Source organism: Danio aesculapii, chromosome 16 (assembly GCF_903798145.1).
Source record: "Danio aesculapii chromosome 16, fDanAes4.1, whole genome shotgun sequence".
In the NCBI taxonomy this organism is placed as follows: domain Eukaryota; kingdom Metazoa; phylum Chordata; class Actinopteri; order Cypriniformes; family Danionidae; genus Danio; species Danio aesculapii.
This window is the reverse complement of record NC_079450.1, coordinates 33,205,156-33,222,820: the sequence shown is the minus strand read 5'-3', so window position 1 is coordinate 33,222,820 and position 17,665 is coordinate 33,205,156. Positions and strand designations below refer to the sequence as shown.

The window sequence follows — 17,665 nt, the reverse complement described above, 5'->3', positions numbered from 1 at the left end:
ATGATATGGGGGTACAATAAGCTCCATCTGCTTGCCCAGCACTTGATTCATGAATCAGCTTGCCAGGTACCAGCTTGACTACCGGTCATAAGTTTGGGTTCAGATTTTTTTTAGTTTTTTTTTTTTTAAAAGAAATTTGTTTTGTTCATCAAGGCGCATTTATTAAATGTAAAAAAAATGTAACAGTTAAATATTTATTAAAATTTTAAATAACTGCTTTCTTATTGTTTGTACACTGAAAAAATGATGTCTGTAAAATAGTTGCAGTCAATTTATGTGTTGAATTTAAACATTCATTCATTTTCTTTTTGGGTTAGTCCCTTTATTAGTCTGGGGTCGTCACCGCGGAATGAGCCGCCAACTTATCCATCACATGTTTTACACAGTGGATGCCCTTACAGCTGCAACCCATCACAGGGAAACATCCATACACACTCATTCACACATATACAGTACGGGCTATTTTAGCCTACATAATTCACCTATACCGCATGTCTTTGGACTTGTGGGGGAAACCAGAGCACCCGGAGGAAACCCACGCTAACACGGGGAGAACATGCAAACTCCACACAGAAATGCCAACTGACCCAGCTGAGGCTTGAACCAGCGATCTTCTTGCTGTGAGGCGAACGTGCTACCCACTGCTCCACTGTGCAGCCTGAATTTAAACAAATAAATTAAATTTAGTAATGTTTAACTTAATTTGTTTGTTTAAATTCAGCCCAGATAAATGGTTTACAACCACATAACTCATACATTGTAAATCCAAGGAATCATCTTTGAATATTTTTTTTCAGTGTACTTTCAAATGAAATGATTACTCCAGTCATCATTGCTTTTATTACTATTACAAATAATAATAATAATAATAATACTAATAATAATAATAATAATTAATATTAGAGTGACTTCTGAAGAGGGTGTCATTGTGGCACAGTGGGTAGCACGATCACCTCACAGCAAGAAGGTCGCTAGTTTGAGCCCCGGTTGGGTCAGTTTGCATTTCTGTGTGGAGTTTGCATGTTCTCAGCGTGTTCGTGTGGGTTTCCTCCGGGTGCTCTGGTTTTCCCCACAAGTTCAAAGACATGTGCTGTAGGTGTATTGGATAAACTAAAATTGGCCGTAGTGTATGAGTGTGAATGCAAGAGTGTGTGGTTGTTTCCTAGTGTTGGGTTGCAGCTGGAAGGGCATCCGCTGCGTAAAACATATGCTGGATAAGTTGATGGTTCATTCTGCTGTGGTGACCCCAGATTAATAAAGGGACTAAGCTGAAAAGAAAATGAACGATTGAATGATTTCTGAAGGATCATGTGACTCTAAAGACTGGAGTAATGAAGCTGAAAATTCATCCTTAAAATCACTGGGATAAATGATTAAATTAAATTATAAACTTCTTTTTAACAGTTATACTATAACATTTTACAATTTGTATTGTTTTTTGATAAAATAAGCTTATTTTAAAACATTTAAAAATACTACTGACCCCAAACTTTTGACTGGTGGTGTATTTGTATTTAAGAAAAAAATGGGTCATTACTTAACTATCAGGAGGTCCCATAGCCAAACTCTATTGATCAGTTGAGAAGCAAAGCTTTAGACCATGTGTATACGCTGAGTATTGAAGCAGATAAACAAATTGATTTTTTTAACACCATTATAAAAATATTCAATAAAGTATACAGCTCTTATAAACGTAATAAACAAATTAAATATATTTTCCATAGTGGTTCCATATAAGATTATTTTTATGGTATAAAATACAATTTTGAAGGAAGACTCTCAAGCTAAAATTTGGTTTATTAATTAATTTTAATGTTTTCATTATATCAAAATAATTGAAATTCTGCATTCCTTTTTCCTGTTTGTTACCTCAATATAACAAAAGTGTTTTTTATATTGCAAAAATATTAGAGAACAACAAAATAGAGATGTGGGCGTCACGGTGGCACAGTGATCACCTCACAGCAAGAAGGTCGCTGGTTCGAATCCCGACTGGGTTAGATGGCATTTCTGTGTGAAGTTTGCATGTTCTCCCCGTGTTCGCGCGGGTTTCCTCCGTTTGCTCCAGTTTCCCCCACAGTCCAAAGGCATAAATAGGTGAAGTGAATAAATTAAATTGGCCTTAGTGTATGTGTGTGAAAGAGTGTGGATGTTTCCCAGTGTTGGGTTGCGGCTGGAAAGGCATTTGCTGTGTAAAACATATACTGGATAAGTTGGCTGTGGCCACCCCAGATTAATAAAGGGACTAAGCCAAAAAGAAAATGAATGAATGAAAATCTGTACATTAACTAATGACATAATCTAATTTTCATTTTGGAATAAATATATGACCTTTCCACTTGTTTTCTTCATCTCTGTCTTTTCTTCTACATCCAAAAATGTACTTTATCTGTGTTATTTTTAATACTGCATAAATAAACTGAACTTGCCTATTATTTTTTATTGTATTATAAATGAATTTTCTCTTCATTATATAAAGATGGAGGCTTTAACTGTATTAATGATAGCCAAGCCGGGACCTTAAAGTTGTAGTTAGGGATTAGTTTGGGTTGGGTTTGCTAATAGGGTAAAATGTTCTTTACAGAGTTGTATTATACATATATATTTTTCTTTTTTAAATATGTCCCAGATGATGTTTAACAAAGCAAAGGAAATTTTCACAGTATGTCTGATAATATTTTTTCTTCTGGAAAAAGTCTTAGTTGTTTTATTTCGGCTAGAATAAAAACCATTTTAAGGTCAAACTTATTAACCCCTTTAAGCTATATATTTTTTTCGAATATCACAGACCAAACAATCAATATACAATAACTTGCCTAATTACCCTAACCTGCCTAGTTAACCTAATTAACATAGTTAAGCCTTTAAATGTCACTTTAAGCTGTATAGAAGTGTCTTGAAAAATTCTAAATATTATTTACTGTTATCATGGCAAAAATTAGAAAATGAGTTATCAAAACTATTATGTTTAGAAACGTGTTGAAATAAATCTCTCAGTTAACAGAAATTGGGGGAAAAAATAAACAGGGGGGCTAGTAATTCAGGGGGGCTAATAATTCTGACTTCAACTGGATATATAATTTTAGTATATTATTTTGAATTTCATTATTTCCAGGTTTCAATCTAATTTACAAATTGTACAAATTTGTTTTGTGCTTTTGACCTTTGTATGAGTTTCTAGTTAACTTTACAAGTGTAAGTTTAGATTTTATTTGAGCTTACTTTATTATTTAGTTTCAGCTATCAGTAACAACACTACATTCCTCAATCCATCAATCCTCCAAAAGCTTTGTTTCTTATAAACCGTTTCTTTATTTTTAATCTTACAGGTGAGTGAAGACTGGAAATATGTGGCCATGGTGATTGATCGCCTGTTCCTCTGGATCTTTGTGTTCGTGTGCGTCTTTGGCACAATCGGAATGTTCCTCCAACCTCTGTTCCAAAACTACACAGCCAAAACAATCACCCACACACCAGGCTGACTAACCACCACCCCCCGGCACAACAATGGACTCTACCCACCATCAGCTGCGACAGGAGGGCGAAGGCAGGAGGGGGGGTCTGCCGAAGGGGAGGGCAAATATCACTCTGGACTAGCATTAGGTTTATATGAACCTTTTTTGGAATATCACGCAGAGTGGGGATTCGGTCCAGGATTCTCGTTCAGGCCTCTCATCCAGTCCACCTTCCCCTCCTTTTAGGTGACAAACCACACAAGCCAATCGACAAGAAGGGAGACACCTGTTTACTTTGCTCAGCAGCCAATCAGCACTCTTTTCTGCAAATAGAAAGCCATCCACCGCTCACAAGCTCTGAAACGAGCGGTCTGCTTCCTCAAGAGTCACATGACTTCCGTTCGTTACCTGTACTTGCAAGGTACTCAGACAGGGACGAATTAAAATGCTTGTTCTTATGTCATTTCCATAAGGTTTCCATGCTCGTATTTATTTCATATGGTCTAGAAGCCTGTAATGATCCATATATTTACGAAAACAGCAGCAGCAGTCTCTGTTCTATATGAACACACGGATGGTCATTAGACAATGGGCTTTGATGGTCTATTGTATTATTAATAATTTACTGTACTTAATGTGTGATTTGTATAATTGCAACACACAACATAAGAGCAACCTAATAGGGAGGATGCCTGATGATGTAGAAACAGAGCGAGCTCTTAATGGCTGTATGAAGATTTAGTGGTACTATAAAGTATTAGGTTTAAGTCTTTGGTTTTGGGGAGGGTTGGTTCTCAACATAAGTGTCCCAAGTTGTGAATTTTCAGAACAGCACTGAATGATGAGCAGCGCCTAGGCCCTAAATACAGTACTTTACAGAGGTCTGCAGTGGTTTGGACCAAATGGCTAATACATAGACAAATTCACGTTAGAGTGTGTTCACACTTGTAGTTTGGTTCTCCTGGTTTTCTAGGGATGCTCATAATAACCGATTACCCGTTAACCGAAAGGGTGCATTTTTAACCGATTAACAGTATTTGTTAAATGATTAAAAATATTATTATATATATTTTTTTAAGTTTGGCTGCATAAGGGGCCTATCACAGCGAACACGCTTTTTGTGTTGACGGGCATCTTTTGAATGGTTTACTAACGGCCGCAAGTGTTTCGCGGCACCCTGCGCGCCTCGCGTTTTTGCCATTGTGTGCTGTGTGCTCACAATTGAGAAAAAGTCAACTCTGAGCAGAAAAAGCATGTGATGTCAGTTGCGTCTTTTTCATACTTCAATTAAATTAAAGCGAAGGCGGGGTTTCTGTTGATTAAATGCATATTTTCCGTAGAACGAGCGATTTGAGGTAGCCTGCTATTTTTATTTGACCGGTTCTTAAAAGGATTCAGTCAGTGTTTTCATTTAGTAATCCAAACTTGTCATTTAAATGAAAAATATCTAGGGCAGGACTACTTATTTTATTCTTTTTATTTAGTTTATTTGGTTTTTCTATGCTGTTGGAAACACTGCAGATGTGTGAAGATGTTCTGTATGCTGTTGTTCACGTTAAAATAAATCAATATTTTATAAATGCAATATTTGATGTGCCAGACACAAAATAGACATCAATTGATTAAATAATAATTTAATATTAATCTGACCAGGTAACCGTTAATATTCGGTTAACGAGCAGCGGTTGTTGGTTTGCAAAATTAACCAATGAGCATCCCTATTTTCTAGGTATGGAAAATGATACATTTAAACCTGGTGCAGTGTTTGGAAAGGCAAACCTAATGATGCAAAGCAAAAACTGATGTACATTTGTTGGGGTATGTGTATTTTTTTATCAGTTAAGAACACATGAAGAGCTTAAAAAATGTGTAAACAAATTATATTGTCATCGCACACACAAGCAACACCTGTACTGAACTGTAAGGGACAACAATGATGAGAAAAATGCAGGTTTGCTTGAGTAATTTGTTCTTTTTGTGGCCATATCTTGTGATAAATCCTGTTTTTGGTCCATTTAGATGTCTTTGGTTTATTTTGTATTCGTATGTTGGTTAAACTACCACAGAGAATGTGTGGAAGTGGACCAAGACTCATCTTTTTAAAGGTTTTTCTGCTTGTTTGGTCCACACCATGGTTCAGGTTTATACTTCTGTGTTGAGTGACTGGCGTACTTCACAACCCCTGCCCGTCTGCATTCTGTCTGTGTTGCCCTGCAATAATACTTAAGAAACTAGTATTCAGTACACAGTGGGGCTTCTGTGGGCTAGAACACAGTGGTGTTTCCATATTCCACTGTGTCCAGTTTATTATGCTGGTGTTTTGAGTTACCGGCGAAAACTGTAGCAGTAGTTTAAACTCACACTCATTCAGGGAAGTAAACAGTAGGAATCTGTAAACTTTCAACAACTTTAATCATTAATTAAAAACAAAACAAAGGTATCCTTACTGAGCTCCTCCACAGAACTTAAGTCTTGTTAAACACTCACGCTACCGGACTTGCCCTCCCATGGCTCTCAACCACAAATGACTCTATCTCATCGTGGCATTTTTGAGAGGTACAGATCAGTGTCTGCGTCAAGATATGGTGAAGGATATGCGACTGTGCTGAGGTTACCTACCTACTGTACCAAACCTACAACATGCACTTGATGCAGATTTATATATTAAGCTTAATGAAGCTATTGCATCAGAGTTAGTAGCATTGAGCAAACCAAATCTACAAAGTGTGAACACACCCTTAAATTATGTGATTTAGTGACTCAAAATTAGCCAAACTGACATAAAATAGATGAAATCCTGAGGAGTACTGCATTAGTACTGGACCTCCTATATCTTCCTTGCTCTCTCCTTTTCTCTAATGTTCTTGTATATCTCTCCTGTTCCCATCAATCCACTCGGTTCACATCACATCGTTTGAAACACATAATAGCTTTTCAAGAAATTGTAAGGCCACTGGTTATGTCCATTCCCTTCAATAGTATATTTCATTTCATCAGCAACTTTGGAGATCCTTGAGCCTATGTGATTATTTACTGGATGTAAAATCCCGTGCTTACAACATTATTTGAGCCCTTATTATTATTAAATTATATGCTTTTAAATATTGTTTAATATATGTTTAAATATTTGGCTAATAGGACTATGTTTTCATTGATAAGCAAGATCGGAGTAATTAAAAATCTGTGACATACATTTTATGCTACACACACTAATATACGAAAAATAACAATAATAAATTAAATAATAATAAATTATCTTTATATTTCACTGGTTCGAGCCTCGACTGGTTTCGCATTTCTGTGTGGAGTTAGCATGTTCTCCCCGTGTTCGCGTGGGTTTCCTCCAGGTGCTCCGGTTTCCCCCACAGTCTAAAGACATACGGTGTAGGTCAATTGGGTAAGTTAAATTGTCCATAGTGCATGTGTGTGAATGGAAGTGTATGGGTGTTTCCCAGTGATGGGTTGCAGCTAGAAGGGCATCCACTACGTAAAACATATTCTGGATAAGTTGGCAGTTCATTCCGCTGTGGTGACCACAGATTAATAAAGGGACTAAGCCGAAAAGAAAATGAAAGAATGAATATATATATATATATATATATATATATATATATATATATATATATATATATATATATATATATATATATATATATATATATATATATATATATATATATATATATATATATATATTCATATAAGGGGTGTCATATAAGGGGTGTCAAAATTAATTGTTTCTGTAAAGCACCATGATGCAGACGTGAACATTTTGGTATTGGTTCAGTAATAGATCCTAACCGTTTATTATATACTGACATCATTTATCACATGTGCATTATATGGTGGCATACTATGGCGAAGGAGGAGACCGCTAGTAGTTAAAATGCTCAATGGTCAAAAAGCAAGGGGATAATATTTACATTTGTTTTTTTGTTATAAATGCTGATGTTGTTCTGTGCATGGTCTTTAGTTTTGCCTGATACAAAAAGAGTGTTTTCTTTAAGCAGGTAAAATAAAAAGGTACAGTAAATATATCTTACAGCTTGTATTAAAAGACAAAATAAATTAGCAATTGTAATACAACAATTATTGTGTTGCTAAGTATAATATCAAATTGTTTTTAGAAAGCATTGTCAATGCACCGTGATATCGAATTAAACCGAAGGCATGATAATCGTAACCAAACCGAACCGTGAGACCAGTGTAGGTTCACACTACATGGAAGGGCATTTTCAAAAACCCATAATATGGGCTCTTTAAAAACGTCTTAAAAAGTCTTTCTAGAAACACAGTTGGACGACGAATTAAAATAATTCCATAATACACACACACACACACATACACATATACACGTATGTATATGTATATATATATATATATATATATATATATATATATATATATATATATATATATATATATATATATATATATATATATATATATATATATATAATACACACACACATATACACACACACATATACACATATACATATACACACATACATATATATATATATATATATATATATATATATATATATATATATATATATATATATATATATATATACACACACACGTCCAATACATGATCCTCCAGAATTAATTCTAAAACTGACTTATGTTTAAGAAACATGTATTATTATTATTATTATCAATATAAAAAATAGCTGTCCTGCTTAATATTTTTGACTTTTCAGGGTTCTTTGATGCATTAAAATGTCAACAGAACAGCAATCATTTAAATTTTTTCAAAGCAAAAGTCATTACTGTCACTTGTAATTTATTTAATGTATTGTTACTAAGAAAAGTCTTAATGAGCCCATAGATTAAACAGTGTGTGTGTGTTATATAGCCTAGTCATCATAATTTGTGAAAGCATAGCGAGGCAGTTTAATTTAAAGTTATTTCCTCTGCCTCTATTTCGTTCTACCTATTTGCACATCATATCTTGACCCTCATAAAACCGAGGGCCACTAGCTGGCAGTTAAGACTTTTGAGCATAGCTTTCTCATCAATTTGGTTCATTACACAAGGAATCTCCAAAACTCATCTTTAATAAAGCAGATTATGCAAACGTGTTCAACCGTGGATTAATTTTCTACATTTCCTAAATGCTTCAAATGACCTTGCATACTTTGCTTCTTCAATCTTTCTCATACCTCCTCTCAGATTTTCCTCACCAGCACTTCTCTGCAAAAAAGCCCTATTACTAACCACAAAGCTGCATTTTACAGCTGCTCTATTACATTAACATGTCCTACCATTAGCTTTTTGAAAATACATCAGTATGAGAGTGAAAGTCAGACTATGAATGCATTACTTTTGTCTTTGTTTGGGCTCCAACTGGCAGGAGGTCTCCGGTGACTCAACATGTCTGTGTTTTTTACTGTGACATCAGCGGCGGGGGTCAAGTCAGTGTTCACCACATGGGGTCGTATCTCTATTCTTTAAAACATTCTGTCCATGAGAGCAAGCCAAATCATTTACAGCAAAAGACTACACGTAATGAAGACTCTCGAATTCATCAACAAAATGGAGACACACGGAGGAATGTCTCCCTATATATGTTATGACACAACCTATTCAATACTGCAATAATCCAGAAGTTTGACGTCACATAAATTCTGTCAAAACATCTGTGTGTTGGCCAAAAAAAAATGCATCGTCTTATTTACACTGGCACTTAAACACATGCCTCTTATCCTCACCTCCTTCCCTTGGCTGACCAAACATTTAACCTTTCAAATAAAGATTAGACATAACTTATCTCTTTGTGTTTGACAATTCTTGTCTATTTGCACAAATAACACTCCTTGTGTTTCTCTGTTCGGGAAAGTCAATGTTTTGAATTGTCATTTTCAGTTCTGTTCAAATTTTCTTGATCAAGAAAGCCTTTCGGACTGACTTATTTTGTGTTGTTCTGCTGCCCTTCTGTTCACCAGTCTCTAAACTCACATTCGTTGGCATTGCCACCTTCTGACAACATAATAAATTCATGTCTTATTTCAAGTTGGCTGCGCATCCTCTTTGGTAACAGCTCCTCAAGCCAGCTATTCATGAGAGCAGCTTACAGAAAGGAAAAGCTCGTCCACATATTATATTAATGTGACCTTTAGTTTATGCTACATAAAACAGGACTGCTACTGTATGTTCCTACATCCCCGGTGATGAAAATAGTGAATGCTTCATGTATGCAAGAAGATATAATTTCACTGAATTATGAATGAGAATTCTCATGCAGTGTTTCCTCAAATGAGAAAGCTACTGTCTACAAACACGAAGAATCGAGTTGCCCGTCTGGTCTGGACAAATATCTGAGACCTTTTTTTGTTGTGTAAGCTTAGAACTGATTCAATACTGCCCTCTATCGGTCAAGATGTAATTTAGTTTCGGTGTTCATTTTTACACAGTAGGCCTATTTTTTTGCCTTTTGAATAGTCAATGCTTGATATTCATTCTTTCCTAGTGTTGGGTTGCAGCTGGAAGGGCATCCGCTGCGTAAAACATATGGTGGATAAGTTGGCGGTTCATTACACTGATGTGGCGACCCCAGATTAAGCCAAAAAGTAAAAGAGAAATGATATTCATTCGAGTATGTGGTACTGTGCATTAAACCACATAGAATATTCAATTTGCTGCCCAAGTTATAATCATTTAGCTAGTTTCTAACACCATTTTCCTGTATTGTTTTGATTAAACGTTCTTTAATTCTAATTTTCTATGGGGAAGGCTTTCTAAAAAATGCCTGTTTAACAAAATTATGCATGGCAAAATCTACCAAACAAAACATTTCAAGTAGGCCTACATACAGGCCCTACTTTATAGACTCAAAGACTTTATAGGCCATATGCTTTGTTTTGAAGCAGTTTGAAGCGAACAGATGGCTTTAAAATCAAATCAACTTACCTTATTAAACTGCCCAAACCGGTGTCGTCAGTGATGTAATTAACTGTCAAAGGCCCAGAAACAGTAGTGCAAATTCGCCTTCGTTATTCCAAGTTATCTGATTAATTAGCCTGCTTTTTGCTAAAAGCTGGTCGTTAATTAAAATGTCGTATTCCAAATCTGCAATTCGAATCTAACGCGCGCAAGTAATGTGGTCTGTTTAAGTAAGAGCAGCTCATCCTAGCGTGCAACTTTCGTGATGTCAGTCGTCATGTCGTCGTGCTGTAGCCTAGCTATAGCCTGTTTGAAAAATGGACACAATCGAGAACCTTAAGTCTCCAGCAAAAGGGACAGAATGAGGCGTAGAAGTGAACACAATGTTTCCCTTAACATTTGTCAACAAGCAGCGATTTAATTAATTTTAATTTTAAATATATTTAATACCAATGATTAAATAGTCGAAAATATTCAACATTAGCCTACATTATTTTTGCCTGCATGCTACACAAAAATGCACATGAGCTTCATTTGTTAAAACCAAGTCAAATGTGGAATACATGTGAAAAAGGTTTTGAAGCATTTGTGAAAAAAATGTGCATCATGGAGGAAACTTTTTATGTATTTTTTTAGATGTTAAAGAGACATAGAACATTCTTTAAGATGGTTAACATTTGGGCGTAGGGTAGCACGATCGCAGCACGATCGCCTCACATCAAGAAGGTCACTGATTTGAGCCTCAGCTGGGTCAGTTGGCATTTCTGTGTAGAGTTTGCATGATCTCCCTGTGTTTGCGTGGGTTTCCTCCTATAGGTGATTGTGTTAGAGTATGTGGGTGTTTCCCAGTGTTGGGTTCCAGCTGGAAGAGCAGCCGCTTCGTAAAACATATGCTGGATAAGTTGGTGATTCATTCCGCTGTGGTGACCCCTGATTAATAAAGGGACTAAGCCGAAAAGAAAATGAATGAATGAATATTTAAGATTTATAATGTTCATACAGCAGACCTTTTAAATGCGTTAATCAGACATCTGAACACAGCAGATGTTTTAGACCAAGCAATCTTTAAATACATGTGATATCTTAATCCACCAATATTTTGGACTGGCGTTTTGAAGACTCAGATCTAACTGTATTTATTCATTTGTTTTATGGGAGGCATATCTTTGGATAGACCCCAAACAAGTGATAAAAGAATCAAATCAAAACTATTTGCTTTTCAATGTATCCGACTATTGCTAAGCTCTCTGCATTACCTACCAGCTTAACTGCCAACACAACATCAGTGGTACAGCACTACTGCTGCCTTTACTTGTCTAAGTAATTGTGAAAAAACACACTAACCACATCTGATTACTTTAAATGAGCAGTTTATTGTAATATGGAGAGATTAGTTAACTCCAGTTGTTAAAAAACAAAAGAAGAAACACTTATTCACACATTCAACAAAGACCATCGTAAAACTCTTGTCTTATTCTTTCATTTCTAAAAGGTTGTTTCAGGGGTTTGGAAACATGTTGCGCCTCATGGAACATTTTGTGTACCCAGGACTGTGCTTGTGAATGAAGAGTTGATAGCCGAATCAGTAAAGAAGATTCATACACACACACACACACACACAAACACACATATTCCCCTTCTCCCTTCATTTTCCCCTCATCCTCATTCGCTGGTCATGTGTTGGCTTTAGACAAATGCATCTCTACTTCTTGTCATCCTTCTTTCCATCTTTTTCATGATACTCGAGGAAGAAGTCGTTGCAGGCGACGGTGAGGGCACCTACAAGTATGATGAACTCTGTGAAGTCCACCTCACCATCGTTGTTTGAATCCAGGTCTCCCATAACTTTGTCTACAGCATCCTTATCCTGTGCATTCTGTGGAGTAAGAGAGATACAGATGAAGTTAATCAGAATCCTACACTTTCTCTAAGAAATCTCTCTTTTTTAATCTCTCTTCACCCCAAGGTAGTTCCCCAGCTCCTGTGTTAACATCTCTTTGAGTTCCTGTCTGCTGAGAGTATATTTGTCGCCCTCATTCCCAGAGTACTTGTGAAACGTCTGGATCATCAGCTGCATGGCGTTCTCCAAAGTGGAGGCATTCTCGGAGTTTAAATTGGACATCCTGGAGAGAAAGATTCATTGGTCACTGTAGCGAGTCATTGTATTTAGACGTTTAAATGCACTTAATGATGCACAAAATGTTTTCTTTAGGGGGTGATATTTTTGGCTCATCTTAAATATTTAAGAGCATGAGGCAGGTTTATGTTCTTCAGACCTCAACGGTCAAAACACTGCAGAAGCAGCAGTAATATATTCTCTGCATAACATGCGGTGACCTCCTCCTTCCCTTTTCAGATCATCCTACAAGGAGCTTAACTTAACTACAGAAGCGAAATGTGACCCGGCCGATAAGGGTGAAATCCTAAACTGGAGAAAACACTACGAACTCGAGGAGGAAGTTACCCGGCTAAGTGTAATCTGAGCCAAAAATTCACCACACTCACACACACTTTTAAACAAACTGTGCACTGCAGGTTTGAGCTGCTCCCGATGGATGAACGGATAAACATATTGGATTGGGTTGGCAAAAAATAACTTCAAAGGAGACGTAAACCCTACTATTTTATGAAGACACATTAAAAGAGATAACCCAAAAAAGAAATGCAAATCTTCATCTCATCAGGAGAGCCAAGAAAAAATGCCATTTTTTAAGATTTTACCTAATAGAACTTCTTGATGTTAAAAGTTAACACGTTTTTTTTTCCTCCAGGCAATTATTTAGCAGATCCAAAAGCTCATAAACATCAGGCAGATCAAATGCTACCTAGCATGTAACACTAAAATTCCCAATGACATTCTGCACTTCCATCCTATTCATTTCCATACCTTGTTGTTGGATGATTTCTGCTCTTCTGTTCCTCGAGGTGAGATGAATGCTGGTGAAGTCAGGAGGCGATGGACAGCATCTTATATACCAACCTGGTCCTCCTCCCATCATACCTGACACTCCTCCTCCCATCCATCCATACATCCATTCATTCTTTTATCCCTGCCTACCTATTTTCTGCTTACTTTGTTTACACGTAAACAACGACAAGAAATAAAAGGACCATGAAAACAGTCTTATATAAAAGAGTAAATGCGATGTTGGTAGTGTCGTAATTGAAGGAGGGAAAGTTTTCTGCTTTACACGGTAACTTGAGCAATTGAATACAAGCCAAATGCTCTTTGTTTTGCTTTTTTTTTTGGTCGACAGTTAACTCGGATAATGAACATACATCGGTCAAAGACAAGTCCCATTTTGGTGTCATTTAATATACAGTAGATGGAAAGCAGTGTTAATTTTGCTAAATTTTCAGCAAATTTTGATTTAGTTTTAGTCTTAGTCTTTTGACTAAAATTCAATTTTAACCTTAGTCTTATTTTAGTCTTCTGAATCATTTTAGTTTTAGTCTAGTTTTGGTCGACTAAATGTCATATGATTCTAGTCGACTAAATCTACTCTAAATTTAGTTGACTAAAATATATTTGGTTTCATTTAAATGTAATTTAATTAAAATAATGTATACATTTATTTATACAAAATATTCTAACTTTAAATTATATAAATTGTGTCTCGGCAATCAATCCACATGTAAAAACAGTAGCCATACTGAAAATGCAGGGGTGCGGAAATATTTAGCAAACCTTTTATTTTAACGTGATGAACTAATCCATCTTTTTAACCAGTCTGTTTCAAGCTATTAAATGTTTGAAAGGGGTTAAAGTCCACTTTGCAATGTCAGTCTGCCAAACTTTACTCTTGTAGTTGGTGTTGCAGTAGTGTTGCTCAGCTATAGCACTGATTAAATAAGTAATGACATTTGACTGGCAAATGATAATGTGTTACATATACTGTAATACATCCCTCAATCACATTCTTGTCTATTAGTCAACGAAAATATCAGTATACTTTTATTATAGTCGTTGTCATCATCACTTTATTTTTATTTCGTTTTCTTATAGTTTTTGTCAGTATAAACTTGTTCGTCACGAAAATTTTTCAGTCAACGAAATTAACACTGACGGAAAGCAGATTAAATATAGAGTAGCTGGCATATTAAGTGTCGACTGCTTCAAAGAAATGATGTGTAAATTACTTTTGACAGTTTTCTTTAAACGTAATAACATTTACTAGTCATGCCGTGAAGACCTGAACTTAACTGAAAGGAGAGCTTTTGAGTAAATAGATATGTTTGATCCTAAAGGTTAGTTATATGTACTGGTGCTTGTCACATTAAAGTTTTAGAGACGTGATAGTTCAGCACCCCGAACTAAATGATTTATCTGCTGTAATTGATGACTTAGACACAAACATCGCTGTCAGGCATATTTAGAACAACAATCATTTGATAACATTGAAAGACTCGATTAGAATCAAAGTGCAGCCCCAAAATACTAATTAAATTTTTATCCAGCATCATTTAAATTTCATGGGTGTTCACCAGGAGGCTTTTTTATTTATATTAATAGGATTTATATTAATAACTACTGGTCAGAATAAGTCTTTATTTATACATGTATTGATTTTACATAAACACATCTGTTAGGTTAAATAGCAATAGAAAGTTATTTCCTCCATATTTAGACATTTTCATTAAGGTTATTTAAAATTCATAAGTATTTTACTAGCATTTGTTTTTAATGTGTTTATAAAACTTAATTTCATGCAGACTCCAAAATGAGACTTGTTATCTTTGCCCCCTACATAGACGTACAGTGGGTGATACTTTAAAAGGAGCATTACCGTCGCGACTTGTACCGACGTCACACTAAAGGAGTAAGATCGTGTTTTTAGGTATAACCGCAGTTTGCGACTATGCCCCCAGGGGGCACAAAGGGACGAGATGCGAATGGACAGAAATTTACTGTAGCTGTACTTGTAAATGAAGATGAAACAATAAAACAAAGCTTTATAATTCCTTCATTGATCATAAACAATTTATTAACAAGCTTTATTATCATTGTAAACTTATGTGAAATGGGGATTCATTTTGGAAAGTAAAATTAAAGAAAAAGACAACTAAAATGAAAGTACAAACATACATACAAATAAGTAGGCCTAAATAAATAAATAAATAAATAAATAAATAAATAAATAAATAAATAAATAAATAAAGCAGTGTTTTAGCCTAAATATAGAGAGATGTACAGTGTTTGTTATTTTAAAGTGATAGGCTCTCTCCTGGAACAGGATGCCAAACTCGCTTTATAATCAATCATCAGCTAATTGTGAACTCTTGAAAAAGTCTTTAACAGTGTCTGACACACACCTCACACATGCCTTAATAAATGAATGCGACTCTGACCCTTCTTATACACCTGAATTGAATTTTCAGACCAATCGAGCTTGTTATTCAGATATACACCAAGGTACCTATATGATGAAACAATCTCAATTGCTGACTCCTGTATAATCACTGGCACCGCTTGTTTTGGATGTCTGCTAAAATCAACAATCATTTCTTTGGTCTAATTATTATTTATTTTAAGACAAGTCAGCAAACCTTTTTTTTTAAAACACAGTCAATAAATAAGCTTTTTCATTTAGTTTTTTTTTTTACATTTTAGTTGTTGATTATATTTTACTATCTCATTTTATGTCTCAATTATTGTACATAAATAATAAATGAATAATTAAATAGGCCTAAATAATTATTTATTTAAAGACATTACCAGTGAAACACAGAGAAATGGTGCTGCGCATGGTCTAAAGAGCTCAAGTTGAATGCTACTTCATCAAAAGCATAAAAATAAATTCAAGAAGATTACTAAAATTATAATAAAAAGAATAAATAAAAGATAATAATACATACAGTGCTCAGCATAATTGAGTCACCCCATTTTGAAAATGAATATTTTTCTCCATTTCTCAGTGTATTTTGATGCCTTTAAACAAAACAGATTTATTAAACATATATATATATTTTAGTCACCAGACATAATAGAAATCAAAAGATAAAAAGATAATACAATTAAGTTCAAGCAAAATATTGCAAAAAAATACAACCTACAAAACTTCAACAAAATTTTTTCATTTATTTGCTTCTTTTGATTTTTCCTCTTTTTAAATTTGTATTTATTTTTCTGTAACATATAAATTTGGATGTACTAGTTTTTGGACCGTTATCGTAAGTTATTTATTAGATAAGCTCCAGATTTGGCTTTAGTACTGACTAATCTATAATGTGCCTGTACGTATATGCACAAATATACTGTTATATTGTATAGCTTCCTATTAAAAATATGAATTTAAAAGATAGATTTGTGAGGGGTGTACTTATATATGCTGAACACTGTATAATAGGCTAATATATGTAGTTATATTTATAAACTTACATAATTAGTTGACTTGAATATTTAAATTTCACAGGAGTCATTTCTTGATGCACCTTTCTAGAAATATTAACAAAATGGCATAAGATAAAATAATGTCAGGCGGGACTGATTATATTACAGGCTAACCAAGGTTACATGGAACAAATGAGCCCGAGGGTCTTTAGTGTTGGTTCGTTCTTGTGTGTTTGTGCGCGTGTCGTGTGTGTGTGTGTGTGTAAGTGAGCATCTAACAACATGTGGTCCTGTCACACCTGATACTGCTGCACAGGTGTTATATCATCATTAAGCAAAAGGTGTCCACACACATATGCCAGCCAAGGTTTACGACTAAAAACAGACACACACACACGCACATAGGCATGGGCCGGTAAAAGATTCTGACGGTATGATAACCTTGGATAAAAATTTCACGATTTGATAACTGCTCTAAAATATATTCTTTTTAAATGTCTAGGTAAAAAAACTAAAACCTTTCCCCCTTTGAACATAATATATTTTATTTTCAGAAACATTTATAATATTTTCAGACAGTAAACATGTCAGGCTAATTGACTTCTGCTGTCTTTGTTTGTTTCAAAAACACAAATTTCTTTACAATTTAAAACGGCATCTTTGGATATCTTTTCTGCTGAAGAGATACTGTTCTCCTAAAAAACAAACAAATAAACGTAAATAAAAAATCTTACACATACCTTAGGAACGGTATAGCGGAAAATTTTGCCAGTTTTAAAACCTTCACTTTTCCAAACCACGGTATACCTTGAAAACGGCTATCGTCCTTTGCCTACAGGCACATACAAATTAATATACACTGATAAACACACACAAAACACGTACGCAAATAACAAATGGCAGGTCAAACTAAGATATTTAGTATGTGTTTGTTTGTTTGTTTGTTTGTTTGTTTGTCTTTATTGATACCAAATGGAAACACGTCACA

The 17,665-nt window shown here is 35.0% G+C and overlaps 2 protein-coding genes across 2 annotated transcripts in view; one reads left to right on the top strand and one right to left on the bottom strand.

Moving 5' to 3' along the window:
- Nucleotides 1–5,261, top strand: part of chrnb2 (cholinergic receptor, nicotinic, beta 2) — a 60,512-nt gene extending 55,251 nt beyond the window's left edge. The window contains exon 6 of the mRNA XM_056475305.1: nucleotides 3,330–5,261. Coding sequence (XP_056331280.1) covers nucleotides 3,330–3,482 — 153 coding nt within the window. The 3' untranslated portion in view covers nucleotides 3,483–5,261. The remainder of the gene's footprint in view (nucleotides 1–3,329) is intronic.
- A 6,694-nt stretch (nucleotides 5,262–11,955) lies between these two features.
- s100t (S100 calcium binding protein T) lies at nucleotides 11,956–13,632 on the bottom strand. Its single transcript, XM_056475379.1, has 3 exons — nucleotides 13,234–13,632; nucleotides 12,307–12,469; nucleotides 11,956–12,222 (listed from the first exon to the last, which is right to left on the bottom strand). The coding sequence occupies exons 2-3, from the start codon at nucleotides 12,466–12,468 to the stop codon at nucleotides 12,049–12,051; spliced, it is 336 nt and encodes a 111-aa protein (XP_056331354.1). The 5' UTR covers nucleotide 12,469; nucleotides 13,234–13,632; the 3' UTR covers nucleotides 11,956–12,048.
- Between the last annotated feature and the right edge of the window lie 4,033 nt (nucleotides 13,633–17,665).